Genomic DNA, 18,903 nt, shown 5'->3' with positions numbered 1-18,903 from the left:
CATCCAATCAAAAGCAATAACACACGCTCTTTAAAGGTACGGACGAGAGACGAGCATCGATTCCTTTCAACAACAATGGAGGAGATTCTTACACGCGAGAGTGCAATACAAAAGTGAACTTTATCCGTAATAAATTATGATTTTAGTCACGCTACTTGCTGTCTCTCTTCTCCTGTATATAAGCTCGAAGGCTCCTGCCATGGAGAGTGCAGCGATTGGTTTTCTCAACCCATCTTTGGTTTTTCTTCCGTTAGGAATAAATCCCTCTTTGTATATAATTTCCTTTTCTTCCACTTTGATTGCCTTTGATTGAGGGAAAAGGCTCCAAAATAATTTAGGTAAGTCGTTTATATAATCAGTGCTAACTCCTGTTAATTTGTCCTTGCTGCATGATAGTGATGATCGTGTTAATGGCATTGAGTATACATCATGTTGGGCAATGGAGATTTGGGAAGTGGGCTTTGTCTTCTAATGGCTTAAATGCCGCTTTACCTGTATCACTGTCTCAACAACTTCAAAGCGTGTGCGCATTTAATATCCATTCTAGTGTGCTCTATTTTTAGATGTTATTTACTGCATTTTAGTTAGTCTGCTTTGTTTCATTTATCTATTTTTTGTAGTAATGATAATTTACAAAGAGAAGTGGTCGGTTTACTTTGATATTAGTTGATGCAATACCTTACAAAAGTATGTAGAGGAGGGAAATACATGGACCAAATGGAGCTTCGAGACTTAAGACCCAGCTTCCCATATCAATTATTGAACATAGATAGGCCCGACGCTAAAAGCTAATATATGCTCAAATAAGTTCTAAATATCTTACTAAGTGAAGCAATCAAGGCAGGAGCAAGTGAAACTGTTTATAACTTTGTATCTATGCCCCAAGAACGGTCCTTTGGTCTTTAAAATATGCTCCAACATTACATTTGTTACTAGGGATTAGGAGGGAAGAGAAATAGTTCTAAAAATACAATGGTGTTTGGATAGAGAGAAACAGATGGATGGAAAGATTAAGAAAGATTAAGAAAGAATCAATCTGATCAATTCTATGTACATTTTAATTCTCAGGGGATTTGTAGGAATCTCCATATCAAGAAACAATCTTATTCTTCTTTCCTCCTTGTTCTCCTATTTTGCATCTATTTAGAAGTACATAAAAGTCTACTTACGTCGCAATACATTCTTTTCCTTTTTCTTTTCCCTTGCTAGCATCCAAATAATATTATAACTAATTCACCTCAAATTCTTTCCCTTCTTTGCCCTCATAATTAAATCGCTTTCTTCACTTCCTAATCATTCCATTCAAAACGAGTGCTAATGTATAATATAGTTCTCTATAATGTTTAATCAGCCCTTCCTTTGCGTGGATTTCTTTCTTCTTGTTTTTTTACAAGCCATCGTAATATAATGAAAATGATTTGTACATAAGGTCGAGTAAATTTACAGGACGCGCAAAATTTTTCTTGACTTGTTTTAGAGAGAGAGAGAGAGAGAGAGAGAAGGTCTCCGATTTGGGTGGGTCCTCCTGTCACGTGGGTTCTTTTTCTTTTTCTTTTTCTTTTTCTTTTTTCATTTTCTGTCTTTTCATTTATTTTCAAAGTTCTTTTTTATAATAAAATGCAACTCACGGTTCTCTTCTTAAATTTATAAAGGAATGCAGAGATTAAGAATTTCTAGTAAATTTTATTTCCCAACATTATTCAATGAGCGGCCCACCTCGTGGATGAATTTTCACTCACTCAAATATTCGTGTAAAACCTAATTCTATGGCAATAATACTAGCATACCATTAGTAAAATAGCTATTTAATATCCTCTTCTTCTTCTTTTTGTCGGCGAGGAAAATATATTATGAATATAATTCTTTAACGGACAAATTCAACCATCGAGATAACATAAATTATCATATTTGTTGGATTCATATGAGTTCAATATATAAATTGGATCAAATAAATTTTATAGATATCATGTTCAGGATAAAATTATACAATGAGCGTTATTATGTTGCTCTCGTATATGCAAAGCATTTGATAACTTTTTGCAAAAGGTACAAACCATCTTGTCTTAAACTTTAGCTTAACACTATTCCTCTATCTTCCATGGATCCTAACTCCACGCACTATAAATAACACACTTCAATCCCTCCTCTCCCTCCATTCTAAGTTATCTCTCTCCCTCTCTCTCTCTCTCTCTCTCTCTTTCTCTCGAAGAGTGTTTTGTGCACCCTTTGGTTTTTAGGTGGGTGCACAAAACACGAAGCAACCTGCGAGTAGAAGAAACACACTCTCCACTGATTTTGATTCGGTTAGTGTTAACTAAACTTTAAAGTAGAACTAGATGCTACACAGATTGAGACAACATGGCCTCCGATGGATGAGTAAATTTGAAGTTCCTTTCATTTGGCAAGACAGGGTTTAGTTTCCACACACACCACTTACTAACAATTGCTATTTCCTTCTTTTTTGGTTGCTCTTCGGGACATTAAAGATGGGTGAGAGCGCTGCCACCAAGAACAACCAAAACCACCACCACCACCACCACCACCACCAAGTTCGTGACATGTCCATTGAAATTCTTCCTCAGAGTGTCTCCAATTGCTTCGACTCCTTTGATGACGACGGCCGCCTCAAACGCACCGGTAATCAACCTTTGACTTCTTGAACTATATCATCTGATCCAATTCTACTTGTTCACTACAAGTTTGACACATCAGCTGTGTGAAATATATATTGTTTGTACTAGGAATAACAGTTTTATATGCTTAATCCAAGTGTTATTCCTCACAAACTACTGGAAAAACTATCTTGAGAGACAATGAAAACTTTCCAAATGTAAAGAGCTGATCGGATTTCGTCAATTGACTAATTAGGGACGTTATGGACGGCGAGTGCACACATAATAACAGCTGTGATAGGATCGGGAGTGCTTTCACTGGCATGGGCCATTGCTCAGCTAGGGTGGATTGCTGGCCCAGCTGTGATGTTCTTATTTTCCTTTGTGAGCTACTACACGTCTTGCCTCCTCTCTGATTGCTACCGCGCTGGTGACCCCGTCTCCGGCAAGCGTAATTACACTTACATGGACTCTGTTCGCTCGATTCTCGGTATGAATTGATATAGACTCCTGCACTTTGCTTAATTTCCTACTAACTCATGTCTACATATGTATAGCAAAATGAGTCGCGAAACTTTTAATTAGGTGATAATAGTAACTCTGCATTCTTAGAATATGAACATTTTCAAGGTTTTATTCTCAGGTGGAGCAAAGGTAAAAGCATGTGGTTTTATTCAATATTTCAACCTATTCGGAATTGCCATCGGCTATACCATTGCAGCATCTATCAGCATGATGTGAGTACAACTCTTTGTTCTCAAACTCTTAACAAATTTATTTAGCAGATCACAGTGAACTTACAATTCTACTGTTTCTTATATAACCTGACTGATTCAATTTCATATATGCTCCCTCTTTACAATGAAAGGGCGATAAAACGTTCGAATTGCTTCCACGAGAGTAATGGGGAGAACCCGTGCCACATGTCGAGCACTCCGTACATGATCATGTTCGGCATCACAGAGATTCTGCTGTCCCAGATTCCGGATTTCGATCAAATATGGTGGCTTTCTATTGTGGCTGCTGTCATGTCCTTCACTTACTCTTCAATTGGTCTCGCCCTAGGAATTGCCCAAGTTGCAGGTACAGATTTCTTCTTTCTCCAGACAGATGACCTAGAAGTTTCAAGAGATAATATTATCAATATCTTAAATAAGAAGTTGATTCCAGCAATTTCTTTTCTTGATGAGCAGCTAATGGAAGTTTCAAGGGTAGTCTTACCGGAATAAGCGTTGGAGCTGTGACTGAAACCCAAAAGATATGGAGGAGTTTCCAAGCTCTCGGAGATATTGCCTTTGCATACTCATTTTCTGTCATCCTTATCGAAATTCAGGTACTTAAACGTAATTACATCCGTTCAAAAACTGAGGAAATACTTAAGAGTGGATAAATTATTTTTCTTGTTAATTAAAAGATCTAAGCAAATATTTGTGACGGCTAAGCCAAAAAGTTAAGTTATGAGTGTCGCAAGCTCAGGAAAAATCGTGTCTTTGGCAGGACACCGTCAGATCCCCACCATCAGAAGCAAAGACCATGAAGAAGGCTACTTTTCTGAGCACGGCGGTGACAACGACTTTCTACATGCTCTGTGGCTGCATGGGCTATGCTGCTTTTGGTGATGCCGCTCCAGGAAATCTTCTGACCGGCTTCGGTTTCTACAACCCATTCTGGCTTCTTGATATTGCCAATGCTGCTATTGTGATCCATCTTGTTGGAGCATACCAAGTATACTGCCAGCCGATTTTTGCCTTCGTTGAGAAACAGGCCGCTCAGAGATGGCCTGATAGTGAGTTCATCGCCAGAGAGATAAAGATCCCGGTACCAGGCTTGGGCCAATACAATATGAACCTCTTTAGGCTTGTTTGGAGGACGATTTTCGTGACCTTGACCACCGTGATATCAATGCTACTCCCGTTCTTCAACGATGTCGTGGGGATCCTTGGTGCCTTGGGATTTTGGCCTCTAACGGTCTATTTTCCCGTCGAGATGTACATTAAACAGAAACAAATCCCCAGATGGAGCACCAGATGGTTATGCCTCCAAGTGCTGAGCATGGCCTGTCTTGTGATATCAATCATGGCAGCTGCGGGCTCGATCGCAGGAGTTATGCTCGACCTTAAGAGTTATCAGCCATTCAAGACGAGCTACTAAAAAAAGACAGACGTTTAGTTGATCGGTCATTAAAGAAGAAAGAAATAATGTCATTGACGTTTTCCAAGTTTCATTGTGCACAATTCCTTAAGTGGGCGGTGCTAGTGTGGTTTGCATCTTTGTCTTGGTCAGTTTGTTTTCTAAAACAGTTCTTGTTTGGAAGAAGGAAGAACTTGTATGTAATTGTGTGGAATCCTCAACATAAATCTCTTTTCTTCTCAATTTGCTTGTTAGTGTAAAAATCTTGCTATAACAAGGGTGAGAAAACACCCATCAATATCGTTTTATGATAAAACATCCTTCCGACAGCCTACGGCACACTTGATATCCATGATTTACACCAACCTACCAACCTCCTAGCATGTTTCTAGTAAACAGCAAAGCGATATAACATGTGAACTGAAACAAACATTCATTTGAGTGACTTTGATCTCCAAAGAACAAGCATTTATTTACAACAATAAAAATACCGTAATAGTGCGGCTAAATGTGGGGATGTTCATGTTTGCTGCATCCGAAATTTCCTGATTAGTTAAACAAGCTTTGGAACATGGTAAGATATCACCATCTTCCTTCTCTTCTGTCTGATCGTTTCTCCTCCGTCTTCCAATTTTATTCATAATCCTGCTTTCTGCTCCAACGTTACCCCCGACCAATGATTTGGCGTCACATCCAACAAACTTCTGATTTCACTTTTAGGGTATGTTCATTTCACGGAAAACAACTTCCGAGAAAACATTTGCCGAAATTTCCAGTGTTCGGATGGCGGAAAATAGACGGTCAAAGAAAATGTTTTCTAATCAATAGAAAATCTCCTCTTAAGATTGTGGAAAATATTTTCCTCTTTTGATGACTTCTTCCACCTTGTTTCTTTTCACCAACACATTTATGCTTTCTTTTCTTTTTCTTTTTACAAAATCAAGTTTTTAATTTTTTTTTTTTTTTTTTCCATTTCATCTTCTTCCTTGGTGGCCAGCCGCCAGCCACGGTGGTGGCCAGCGATCGGCCGTGAGCCAGCTCAAGCCTCACCCTAGGCCAACGAGGCTCCACCTAGCACAATTTGGCGAAGCCAAGCTCGGGCCTCGCCATCCGGAAGCGGGGCTCGGCCTCGCCCGAGCTTGCTAGAGGTTCACTGGCTCGGTAAGCCGCAAGCTTGCCAAATTTGGCAACCGGGTCTTGGTCGGCCACTAGGCAGCGGCCCGACCATCGTCAGGCATGCGACGACGGAGGAAGGAGGAGGAAGGAGACGAAGGCAGAGGAAGGAGGAAGGAAAGAAAAGGAAAAAGAAAGAAATAATAAAAAATAACAAAAATTTCGACTTTTTAAAAGTACAAATAATTAAAAATTCATTTTTAAAAAAAATATATAAAAAATAAAACTAATTTTTTGTTCAATTAAAAATATTAAAATTCAATTTTGATAATTTTACTTAAACAATTAAATTAGTTAACGAATGGTGAAAAATATTTTTCACTAGAAGTTTAGGTTTCGACAAAACATTAAATAACTTCTACAGGAGAATAATTTCCGAAAATATGATATTTTCCGTAAAACGAACGGACCTTTAGATAAAACTTCCTGGAATGATTTTGCCCGTGTAGGTATTCTCATCCATGCGGGGGTATATGCTTGACATAGACAGTGCCCATGTTTTATTATTAGTTTAAGTTTTTGAGATAAACAGTCATCTGATAAGGAAAATAAGGAAATCGGAACTAAAAGAAGAAGAAGAACAGGAACAAGAAATGAGAGAAAAACAAGATCTCGAGGAAAGTTGGCATGATCGGTCTGTGTTAAACAACATCCTCATCTGGGTAACTTCAATCCTATCAAAGTAGGGTCGCCACCTTTTCTGACCACATATCAAACCTTCATGCATCTTTTTCTACGTCCTCTCTCCAACGTACAAATCGGCATAGAATTGACCTTTCAGATCCTGAACGCACCCCCATTGTTGCCAGCAATATCTTTCCCTACCGGAGGGACAGACAACGACCTTCACTTGTTGGAAAAGACGTCGAGTCCTCAAGAGATGCTGCTCATTACCCAAAGATTTTCATGAGAACCCATATAAATAAATAAATAATTGTCATGCATGAAGATCTGAACCTCAGTCCTGAGTCCAGGAAGGTTTCATTTGAGCTGAGAATAGAAAAGCTGACAGCGAAAAGGCAGAATCAAAAGGGGGTCCCAAATAAATCGAAAATGAACGGTCGCTCAAAATCACAGAAAAAATTTAATGGGTCGGACTCGGAAATGTCAGGCAAGAAATATGCTCTTGCTCAGCACTGTTTCTGTACTTTAAGCAGGAAGCAGCCAACGTGGAAGACAACACTCCACAGGACTATCAAGTAGAAACGACTTTTAGGGAGAGTACATATTCAAATGATGGAAATTTTGGGATGCTCCATCAGAACCACCAAAGGTGCTGCTTCATGTTGACTCCTCTTTTCCATCATAACCTGTGGCCAGTAACGTTAAATATCATCTAGTGGTGGAGATATCATGAGCATCTGGTCCACTTAGACGCGGTTCTTCCTCCCAAACAAAATAGAATCCTTGTGAGGTACTTCGTTTGAATTATCTGAGTGTAGACGATAATGTAAAGTGGATGACACTAGCATGCACGGCACAAGCAGCTGTTCCATTCTTTTCATTATCTTCTTTCTGCTCTTAATTCAGATTCTCCAAAATGGAGATCAAGAAAATCGTGGAAGCAGAAGGCAAAGATCCACCTCTACTTTGCGGGAGCTAATCACATAAAAAGGATCCCCAGATGACGTGAGATAGTGCAACAGCACGAATTCATCTCGTTAGAAAGAAATCCATTCACCCTGGGGATCATGTCAGTTTGAAGTCGTCCATATTTAATACCCATCTTAGTATCACTTCCAATTGTCCAAAGGAATTTACTCATTTTCTTCATCAGTCACAAATCTCAAGTTTTTCCCAAGCTCTTTAAACCAGTTTTGCCAGCACCAAGATAATTTACATATATGATAGACGTCACAACGCACCCAGATATAGACACGAATGTCCTTGTAGATGTATAAATTTGCAGATTTGTTAATTCAAAGGGAAACCTCTCCACATACCGAGTAATATTACTAAACCATCTGCCAAAGGCGAGTTGCTTATTTTAGGTACAAGAACACGACCATTTAAATAAGAGGTCGGCAGCGTCCCCACTATTTTCTCTTCTTTTTTTTTCTTTTTTTCTTTTTGGGGGTGGGAGTGGAGGTGGTTGGGGGAGGGAGGGAAACCTTAGACCTCGCGCGATGGCGAAATAAGTTATCTTATAGGAAGAAATAGACTGTCAGCTTACATGCAACACCCAAGAAACCTCACCATCATTTTGAAAATGATACCGCAATGACACTTACAAATACACCGTCGGAGGTGTTATGTTTCATCATCGAATGGAACTGTCCACTAAAATAAAGACTTTCTTCTATATAGAGATGTGCAGAGCAATCATACAGATCGATACAGATGAGGTTATACACTCAATAAATGGAGCTATATCACAACCCAAGAGGGAAAAAATTACCAAAAGAAGACAGTCTTCTCAATCTCAATGAGAAGCAAATCTAGTAAGAGTTTTCCATAAATGGAATCAACAGATGCTATTCTACAAAGGCACAACATTCCAACCGATAACTCAATAGCTTTCAACTTCTTTTACCTCGAGAGACGCTCAATTGCAGCAAGCGACGATGTTCTGCAACCTTTGGGAGAAATCAAATGGATTGTGTGTATCTATGCTCTATGTCTGCACATGTGCACAGTACATTTCATCAAGAAGACGTGCTACCATCTTCTGCATGAAGCAGACTAGCATTCCACCAAAAATATGACACGGTTGCCAACAATGCAGCGTTAAAAGATGCAAGATCGCTCCAGGATTTCAAAAGAGCTCCTCAGAATTTAATCTGTTCCAAGCTTCCTGAGCATTATTAAAACAACGATATCAGTAAAAGGTTATCCCTCAGACAAGAATTCTTCATTTGACTTGTGACTAGTTCCTCCACCTTTCAACAAATTACTTCCTACATAGTGGCACTAAGACAACCCACATTTACAAATATGTCCTGAAAGTTTATGGTGATAACATGCGCAATACCAACAGAGACATGACCCGTTAGGAAAATTTGATGTCCCAAATACCTTAAGGAGGTCAAACACTTTTTCAGCAACGTATTTCTGCTGAAGATTAGCACCTTTCTGCTGCACTTTATCAGGATGAATGCACAAGGTTGCTTTCCTGTATACCTTCTTCACCGCTGCAACAGTTATCAAATCTGTCAAAGACACAGGCTGCCAACCACATTCAGGCCAGAGCACCTACCAAAAATCAGAAAAAAGAAAAATCAGCCACTGCAAAATACAAATCAATGACCAAAATATCTATAGCGAAAGCAAATAATTTCTGTCAAACTGACTAATCAAATTTCAAACCAAAGTTTTCCATTTAGTAAACTGCAATAATCATCATTAGTTAAAAAGGGGAAACAAGTATCTACAACATACATATTGTAAACTTGAAAGCAAGGCCCGAAGGTTCCCCTCTTTGCCAGCAGCCCATCGCTTGATCTCCACATCCAATGTTTCAGAAATTCTCTGGAAATCACCCAAACCAATATTAAAGAGAGAATCTCACTAATTTGTAATTTTGACCAAGAATCATTGTAATTAAAGAGCTAATGTGGGATGAACATGAAATAATAGAGGAAATATGCAACCCATATACAATGATCATCAACAAAAAGTATTAATTCAAAAATCGAAACAAGCTTCAAATTTATTCTGCCATCTGCATTCAAATTTACTATTTCATGCCCTTCGTCATCTAAACTGTGTAGGACACATCAATGTACAAAAGCATCCACACTTACCTTGACAGCAGTAAGTGCATTCTTAAAGGCAATTCATAAGAAGCCATTTGTTGTTTACTTTTCCCCAAAAAGAAAAAAGAGATTTGGAATTCAAGGAGAAATATTCCTAGTCCAATTGCAGAAAATCCTTCAAAAATGAATGTCAAATAGTAGAACCCAAACAAAGCAAAACCTAGATAGAACCGCCAAATTCAACCTCTAACGAAAAAACCCAACAAAATCCAAAACGCACACAAATTATAGTAACCAATGTTATGATCTCCTCAGTAGGAGTCTAAATCTGTGTACCACCAGCTCCTGCGCAGCGCAGTTCAGAATGAGATGCTTCTTATATCTTCCTTTTTACCTGGCTCCTATCTATTAGGCCATACAAGACATTAAAAATCAATCACTAAGGAGAAAAAAAATTTGTTTTCAAATGTCATATCTATGTTCAATCAGTCTCAAAGAGTGGTAAAAGCAAGGGATTGATGTTGGAGAAAGTTGCAAACTGGTGAAAGATTCACTGACAGCATAAGTAAGTTTATTATACAGCATTAACAGCCAGTTGTTTTCAGCCCTTCTTTAGGGGAGTTTAAAGCCTGAACCTAACATTATTTTAAGACTGCAACATAGAAATTCAAGGATTAGCCAAGCTTTATGACAGGGCATACCCAATAATCATTACACCTGCAGAGTCTTGATAAGTTAGGTGACAGCAACAAGCTTTAGCAATAAGTAAAGCCATAAAGACTTGAATATGTCTTTCTGTATTGAAGCCACGATCTCAATACTCAAAAGTAGCACAGACACATAAAAAGAAACTTAAACAATAAGGAAATCACAACAGCATCTTACATGTCTCTCAGCCTGCTCCTTTGAACCTGAAGATCCCGCTGGTTCTTCTCAGCCAGGGCTTTTGCCTAAATAGGATAGACAAGACATAAATCTAAGAGAGAGGTCCATCAAACCAGTTCAAATAAGGCTAAAGTTTCAGCATCCATCATTCACGAGAGAATAACATAATGTCCCTTTAGCAACCATATACCGCTCGTTCTTGAGCCCTCTGCTGGCGTTCCAACCGAGCTTTACGTCTTTCTTCACTTTCTCCTTCAACTTCCTGAAAATCCCCAGATGATGCTACTCCTCCTTTTAATTAACAAAGGGAGTAACAGTTCAGTAAACAATCAAAACGAAAAGCATGTGAGAAAGCTTTTATCTCTCTGCGAAATTCATGCATGCTACCTCCAAAAATTGAAGAAAGATCGTCAACAATATTTGTGTTTGATGAAGCTTTTTTCATGCTTGATGAAGTAGATTCAGATGTCTTGGCCACATCAGGCCCCTTTCTGCTTTGTGACTGTGTTTCAAAGAAAGGATCCTGAGTCATCAAAAGTTGCAATAAGGAATCATTCATTTACGACCATTGTAAGGTCAAAAAATGCAGCAACTTAGCTCTAATTCATATACTCACTGTAGAATTGGCCCTGGGCCGCGGAGCACTGCTTGCTCGACCCATGCTGAAAAAAGATTCGAGATCATTATCATTCTTTTGTTGGTTGGCCCTAGCAGCCTTTTCTCGAGCCTCCGCAGCAGCCCTCTCTCGAGCCTCCACAGCAGCCCTCTCTCGAGCCTCTGCAGCAGCTCTCTCCACAGCAGCTCGTTCTGCTTTCATCCGTGCTTCAGCAGCTCTCCCCTGTGCTTCCCTATCCCTTGCTTCTGCAGCAGCCTTTTCAGCTCTTTCCCTTGCCTCTACAGCTGCTCTTTCACGGGCTTCAGCTTGTGCTCTAAACACTGCTGCCCTTTCTGCGCGCTCTCGAGCTTCAGCATTCACTTTATCCACAGCAGCCCTTTCAGCTTTCTGGCGAGCATCTGTAGCTGCTCTCTCACGTGCCTCAGCAGCTGCTCTCTCACGTGCCTCCCTCGTAGCCCTTCCCACGGCTTGTCTGGCCTTTTCCCTCTCAATCTCTCTTCTCTCCCTTTCCTTTTCAAGTCTCCTTTGTTCCCTCTCTTTTTCTTCTCTTTCTCTCTCTTTCTCAAGTCTCCTTTGCTCCCTCTCTTCCTCTTCCTTCTCCCTCTGCATCCTCTCGCGATCTAACCTCTCTTGCTTTTCCCGCAGAGCTCTCTCATCAGCATCCAGAAAATCCTCGTCCTTCTCGAGATGCACAGTGTCCCTACTTCTAGCAGTCTTACTACTCTCTCTTTCCCTTACCTCCTTTGCATGCCTAAACTTAGCCTCTGCCCTCTCCATGGCTTCTTTCATGGCTGCTGCAGATGCAGCAGCATCAGAGTTCATCCCCATCTCCTCACTATAAAAGCCGTTGGAATGATCATCAACATTATTTCTACTCCTGCCCATTGCAAAATCTCCCAATTCATCTATTGGAGATGAAGCTGAACTCCTAAAAGTAGGAGGAACTGACTTAGAATCCTCAAAATTTTGAGTGGAATTTGGGAATGAAGAAAACTCATTAACATTTCTCTTCGCATTTGCAGATCCAAAAGAGCTACTTCCTGCTCTTATGACTCGTGCTGGTCTTGGAGGAGGAGGTCTAGACGGCGGGGGCACACTCGTAGGTGGTGTAAAAAGAGGAATTTCTGATACCGTGAGCCATACCTCATCAGAGGATGAGACATGTTCCTCGTATCTTGGGGACATATCTACTGGACTACTGGCATCATTCGGACTGGCCTGTGCATAGGGAGGATCAGAAGCAGTTTGACCAGCAGACACGGGAGTACCTCGAGAAGCAGGAGGAATATCGAAAAAAGTTTTATTAGATTTAAGATCATTATCATCAGGAAAAGACTCTTCCACATAGTTGTCTGGACTCCTCCTAGAGCTGTGCTCTCTCCTCAAAGGACTTCTATCCTTGCCACTATTGGTTCTTTCAGATGAAAATGACGGCACAGATTTTCCCAAGCCATCAAATGGATCCATGTCATCATATACTCCCCCACTGGATACAGATGGAGCATCAGTTTTCATGCTCTCGGATTTCCCAAGCTTACTAAATTCTTCCAATGGGTCAGTGGAAAGGCCGGAAGATGAGGTCACATGGGGTGAGGTTGATCCCAATGACGCAAATGGATCTTCTGTCATTTTACTCGTGTGATGCGTTGGCTCAGAAGACCAAGTAGGCTCTGGCATTGGCCTGCGGGAAAAAGAGAAGTTGGTGCATGTACTGAGGAATATCTTATATATTTGTGAAACGGAAAAATAGGAAATGTAAAACTTCCAGCATAATTACAACAGACAAGATAGTGATCCCAGATCACAAGACCCAGTCATTCCATCCCAACCTCAATTGTGAAAAAACAAGCAAAACAGAAAATGGCCAATCCCCTTCCAAAAGATTAAGTATGCCAAATAACCTCACAAACTGCTACCAGATAACTGTTAACTTCATGATTTGGCTGTTGCTCTTGAAATGACCCTTAAACTTTATAACATTTAGATTTAGAAAGAACTCAGTCACTGCCATGTTAATTTTCGATATACTTACTGATCTCATCATGTCACATATTCAAATTCTTACTTATAATCTGAGAAAAATAGATAAATAACCCATTCGCTCCAATGGCACCCCCCCCCCACCCCCGCGGGCCCGGGGCAGTTTTTCCTTTTCTTTTTCACCTTCCAAAGGCTAGGTCCTAGTTGCGAATTTTTTCCACAGATCTACATAGTTAGAATATACAAACATTTCATGTAATCCATTGGCTGCAGTCGTAATTAGGCAACTGAATCAGAGTCAAAATTCTTTCGAATGTGATAAACTATACTACCAGTTCTCCTCTAGAACTAATAGTGTCTTCCAGGGTGATTCACATTACTTAGTTAAACTGAAAAATCTTCTGATGTCAGCATACTGAGGAGTTTATCATAAATGGTTGACAAAGCCAATCAAAAGCAAATCATCATAAGAATAGCATATGTTGTCTCCTAGTTTTTCCACTAACAAGGCATGGGTTATGCAAATCTTTGGCAAAATTTTGGCAAAATTTGCTGTATGTTTTACCGCTTATTAGTGTTTAGCAGTAGAATTTCCACGTCCGTACTATGAGTTACATTTTTTATTCAATTATATACATTTTCTTGAACAAAACGCATAGATTGGGAAACTTTGATCCTCCACCAATGCATACTACATTCTCATGGGATTTTATCCGATCCCATGAAGTCTGTAAGTTTTTAACCATCACTAGGAGGTTCATATTTGAGAAATCTGACCAAACTTGACCCAAATGTCATGTCAAGACTCCACATTACCCAAAGCTACAAAAAGATGAAATATATTAAAGTTAGCTTGTTCCAAGACATAAAATCTGATGGGTTCGACTGTTTTGGTGATACTGTTAGACTTAATCGAAAGTGGAACAGCTAAGGATATAGAATGAATATACCTTCACATTTCTGAGTAGGCACCTCCATGCTATAGAATGAATATCCATATCCATACTCATAACATCTCTCTCTCTCTCTCTCTCTCTCTCTCTCTCTCTCTCTCTCTCTCTCTCTCTCTCTCTCTCTAAAGAACTACGGCATGCACAGGACAATTTCAAAGGCAAAACAACATTCACCTTGACAATTGAGATCATAAACTAGTGGAATCACTCAAAAGGCATACAACTGCACAAAGTTGATGAAAGGGGTCATTAAAGGAGCTAACTTATTCATGCATCCAATGGAAGAAGTACAGAAATGAATGCATTCCAAGAAATAGGTTTAAGATTAGAAGAGCTTGTTTGCGATGGTATAGACTATGACGTCCAGTTGCTCTAGTGAGAAGACGTGATTATAGGGTCAAGAAACAACTAACAAAGAGTAGAAGAAAACCTAAAAAGACGTTATAGGAGACGCTAAAAAAATATGGGGAGTACCTAAGGTTAAAACTACAGAAAACTTTGTACCAAATAGAGAAAAATGGTATAAAAGCATTGAAATAGCTGACTCCACTTAGTCAGATAAAGTTATGAAAGTAGCAATCACAGTCTCCCAACATCTTTACAAAAAGTGAGAAGAAAATAAGTTTTCCCCTTCACAAATCCCAATTTCTACAAAAGAATATTGTTCTAAGAGCTAAAGAAAGGAAAGAAAAGGTAGATTCTGTGTTCAACACAGCACTTTTCCACATAGAGATCAAACTTTCCATTTCCAGTAAAAAGAATGTATAGACCATTTCATGCCGAATGCAATAGAGCACATCAAATAAAGATGCTTGATCATTGCCATGAAAATGCCGTGTTTATACTGTTAATCACAATAGGAAATAAAGAAATACTGATTGCGAGTTTGAAAGAGAAAAGGAAAGAATAGGTGATCAACTGAGCAAATTTTGGCAGTGAGAGCAGAAAGAAAAATCAGAGTAGCAGAATTTAAAGCAAACACTAGACACTATTTGTTTGGGCTTGTTAACGAGTGTCTTTGAGGCACTTGTTAAACATGTTTAATGAGAAAAAAATAAAACATTAACAGTGCATATCACAAAAACAGTCTGATTAAATGATAAGTCAATTCATTCTTCTTATATACGTATTGTCCTTCTCAATGTACTAAGGTATTCATATAATGATATCTTGGGAAAAACAAGTGGCAATTTCCTCAACATGTTGTGTTTGGGAAGGGTGTGGACTGTGCATGGGAGGAATTTGTGGGAATATAATAAGATTTGGAAGTCATTTTTGGAAATAAAAGAGAAAAAGTATGTCATAGGCCCATTAATCCACACTCTCTAATTTAAAGGGAAAAAAAAAATTATTTACAGGAAGGTACGAGATACGTATGCCGGTGACCTGCTCAGTATGGTACATATCTACTAATGAAGGTTATAAAAGTAATCAGTCTAACGTTTCTTCTCTATCATTCCTCCTAACCAAAAAAGCAAAAGAAAGTTAATTCTCAATCCCCATTTTCAATGGCCTTACTTCCCTTCCGTTACAATCCTCTTTCCTCCCACTTCTCTTCATGTCGAGCACAGCATAAAAGTGGGAACCCAACTTTCAAAAGTAACAAAGAACCAATAGATCATCCTGAAACGCTGATAGCTACTGCGTAGAGGTTACAACAAATTTATTTGGCCCTGGCAGTCAATGCATACCCTAAGATCGATAACAAATCCACTGAGATCATAAATGAAAACCAAAGAAAGAGAACCAACGTGCATAGTGCAAACAGCAGACAATGCTGCAAGATATTAAAAAACAGATAAACTAGTTAAATCAAACAATTGCCAACACTACCGGGATCAACCAAAGCTAGCTCTAGCTGGTGCAATCAAAATACGCTCAATTAGGAACAATGCTGACAAATACTAAATCTCTGCAGCAGTAGAAACACTTAAAAGTCCACAATGTAATCAAGAAACAGAGAACAAGACAATCAGCATATATACCTGTTTTTAGCAGGAGCACCACTTCCTCCAAACCCAGGAATTAAATCATCGTCAAAAGCAGGGACGCTCCGATCATATCCCTTACTCTTCGACTCACTTTCCTTCTTTCCAAATCCCCCCAAAAGATCGTCGAACCCACTATCTTCATTCCCTTTCCTCCGCGGCGGGGAATCGGAAATGGACCTGAAGACGTCCTCATATTTCACCCCGGAAGAGCTCTTGATCCCCGGAATGCCTTCGAATATATCATCGTCGTAGACAGGCTTATCGTACACCGGCGAGCCCGGCGATTTGGCGCTCGAAGCGAACATCGAGTCGAAATCGAATCCCGACCCGCCGCCGCCGCCGCCGCCGCCGCCGCCCTCCGATCTGGTCGCGCCCCTCGCATTGCCGCCGAAGAGGTCCCCGAAGTCGTCTAGGGTTTGGGACTTCGCATTGGGCTTCGAGCCGTAGGCGTGATCGGAACTGGCGGCGCGGCCGGATCGGGATCCGAGATCGAAGTCGAAGGCGGGCATGGGGCCGGGGCCGGGGCCGGGGCCGCCGCCGCCGCCGGAGGGTTTCATGGGGGCCGATTTGCCCTGGGGCTTGAAGCCGAAATCGGCGGTCAGGAGGGCGTCGAAGTCGTTCATTGCCGGGGCGGGTCGGGTAGGGCGATCGGGGCCTCGGACGATGACGGGAGGAGGGGTCGATCAAATCGGCGGATCTCCCCCTCGCCGGGAGATCGGACGGCCGGAAATCGGCAACAACGGAGCGGGGGAGAACTGGAGCAGAAGCTGAGATCTGATGAACGATGAAGATGATGAAGATGATGATGATGATGAGGATGGAGGGAGGGAGGGAGGGATAGAGAGAGAAAGAGAAAAAGAGAAAAAGAAAAAGAGAGAGGGGGAGGGATGGAGAGAGAGGTTGGGGCTTTGCTTTGCTTGCTCCTTCTCTGGGGAATGAAGGGGGGAGGGAGGGAGGGGGAGCATGAATTTTGGTTAAAAAAAAATCCAAGAGAAAGAAATAAATTGAGGGAAGGTGGTGGGGTGGGGTGTTTTCTTCCCTTATGGGCGCGTGGGGAGGGGATCTGACCTCTTCTTTCTCCCTTGTGGTGTGGCTTTGGTACGTTGTCCTCCTCTCTCTGTCTCATTCACCTCCCGCTCTTTATCTTTATTCTTTTGGATTTATATTACCAACGTCTCACATAATTATCCCACATTAATATCTGACCTAACGAGAGTCTTAAATTAATATACTTATCACAAATTTAAGGCAAATTAATTTTTGGATTTCCAAAAATCTTGTATTGATACTCATCTAATAAATTTAGAGTTAATATCCTAAAAACTTTAAATTAATACATCTGTAATAAATTTATCCTAAATTAATTTTTTTACCATAAAAACTCCAAATTTGTAGACTTTTGACAAATTACTAGAAATCGGTATACTTGTGATAAATTTATCCTCTATTAGTTTCCATTAATTTTACTGTCAAATTATTAAATTAAATGACACGTGACAGTTAATTGATATGTCAGTTTAGGATTTTACTCTGTTTATCACAATTTACAATCTTTGTTATATTAATCCAATGTCACAAATGTATCAATTTGGGATTTTTGACAGTCGAATAAATTAGTTTGAATAAATTTGTCATGAACATACCAGTTTAGGATTTTTCGTGATTAATGTGAAACAAATTTATCATGGGTGTACTTAATTTGGGGTTTTTCATAATCGAAAAATTAGTTTTGGGTGTTTTTATCACATGTATACCAATTTTGATTTTTCAGAATATTAACCCATAAATTTGCCCCCAGTTGATATGAATTTACACGTGAACTTGCCTTGTCAATTGAGTTATGGCCATCTGCCATTTAGTTTAGCAATTTCACGATAAGTAAATACTTGACAAAGACACCAATTTAGAATTTATGGTGACCTAATAATTAGTTTGGTATAAATTTGTTATATATATATCATATTTTGAAAATTTGATGATTCAAAAATTAGTTTGACATAAAATTGTTATAAATGTATGAAAAAAAAAAAAAAAATATGGTATCAAGCCTTTTTTTTTTTTTTTTTTTTAATTGTCATTTTTCCGTCTCTTGTCATCTGCATGTTTTGTCATCGATGAGAGAGTGAAATTGTGTGGAACTAAAGAGTGCCATTAACGACGGTCTTCTTTTCTTTTCTTTTTTTTCCCTTTTTCTAGTCCACGTTGAACTGGAGCAAGATTAATATTTGCTCAGAATGAAGTTAAGGGACCCACTGCTATCTCAACGAATACTTCAGAAACTTTAAAGTCTCCATTTAGGATAAGATAGAGGTGGATAAATTAAAGTAATTAATGGTTAAGTCATTTTAAATTCTATTTTTTTTTTTATTAAGAGGTTATACTATTCTATTAGTAAAAATACTTTTAAAATTTTCTTTTACCATTTGATTTTTTGTGATGTTATTACCACTAGTCAGCTTTCCAATACTTTTTTCCATACAAAATCAAAATGCTTATTTTTTTCATGTGGGAAATTAATATAGACGATTTTAAACTTGAGCTCAATATATAATATTATGCCTAAACTTTTAATTTATTAATGTAATTTTTGAACTTTAATCAAATATACAATGTCGTCTGTCATATTTTAAATTGTTCGATATGGTACATGTTCAATTTAGTTTAGATACTAAATTAAACATAAACAAAAAATTTGGGGATAATATTGAACAAATTAAAGTTCAGTTATTACATTGCATATTAATATGTTAAAGTTAAGAAATTATTTGTGATTATCCCCTTTGATGTCAATCTTGTTTGATTTTCATAAGCCAACTCTAACACATGCATGTTAAAAAAAAAAAAAAAAAAACGTGCCAAGTGGCAAAA

General features: G+C 39.2%; 2 protein-coding genes across 3 annotated transcripts; one reads left to right on the top strand and one right to left on the bottom strand.

The window, feature by feature from the left end:
* Nucleotides 1-215: 215 nt before the first annotated feature.
* Nucleotides 216-4,985, top strand: LOC120287673 (amino acid permease 4-like). 2 transcript variants are annotated; one of them, XM_039300849.1, is made up of 7 exons: nucleotides 216-338; nucleotides 2,487-2,637; nucleotides 2,869-3,102; nucleotides 3,256-3,349; nucleotides 3,481-3,695; nucleotides 3,806-3,945; nucleotides 4,110-4,985. In XM_039300849.1, exons 2-7 carry the CDS (start codon nucleotides 2,487-2,489, stop codon nucleotides 4,761-4,763), a joined length of 1,488 nt encoding a protein of 495 aa, XP_039156783.1. In that variant the 5' UTR covers nucleotides 216-338; the 3' UTR covers nucleotides 4,764-4,985. The 2 variants fall into 2 exon arrangements, with proteins under 2 accessions (XP_039156783.1, XP_039156784.1); XM_039300850.1 differs by lacking the exon at nucleotides 216-338 and adding an exon at nucleotides 2,152-2,303.
* A 3,204-nt stretch (nucleotides 4,986-8,189) lies between these two features.
* Nucleotides 8,190-16,892, bottom strand: LOC104415995 (auxilin-related protein 2). Its single transcript, XM_010027440.3, is given in 9 exon segments — nucleotides 8,190-8,709; nucleotides 8,931-9,107; nucleotides 9,294-9,383; nucleotides 10,496-10,515; nucleotides 10,518-10,560; nucleotides 10,686-10,786; nucleotides 10,883-11,018; nucleotides 11,112-12,792; nucleotides 16,030-16,892. Coding segments are annotated over 9 exon segments (2,916 nt in total). The 5' UTR covers nucleotides 16,659-16,892; the 3' UTR covers nucleotides 8,190-8,670.
* Between the last annotated feature and the right edge of the window lie 2,011 nt (nucleotides 16,893-18,903).

Source organism: Eucalyptus grandis, chromosome 8 (assembly GCF_016545825.1).
Source record: "Eucalyptus grandis isolate ANBG69807.140 chromosome 8, ASM1654582v1, whole genome shotgun sequence".
Lineage (NCBI taxonomy): Eukaryota > Viridiplantae > Streptophyta > Magnoliopsida > Myrtales > Myrtaceae > Eucalyptus > Eucalyptus grandis.
This window is presented reverse-complemented; position numbering and strand designations above follow the sequence as displayed.

Excerpts from the sequence above, each read along its gene's own strand:
- LOC120287673 (XM_039300849.1), top strand. The coding sequence starts at position 2,487 with ATGGGTGAGAGCGCTGCCACCAAGAACAACCAAAACCACCACCACCAC. Across the intron at positions 2,638-2,868 it reads CGGCCGCCTCAAACGCACCG|GGACGTTATGGACGGCGAGT; the intron begins GTAATCAACCTT and ends TTGACTAATTAG. Across the intron at positions 3,946-4,109 it reads TCATCCTTATCGAAATTCAG|GACACCGTCAGATCCCCACC; the intron begins GTACTTAAACGT and ends TGTCTTTGGCAG.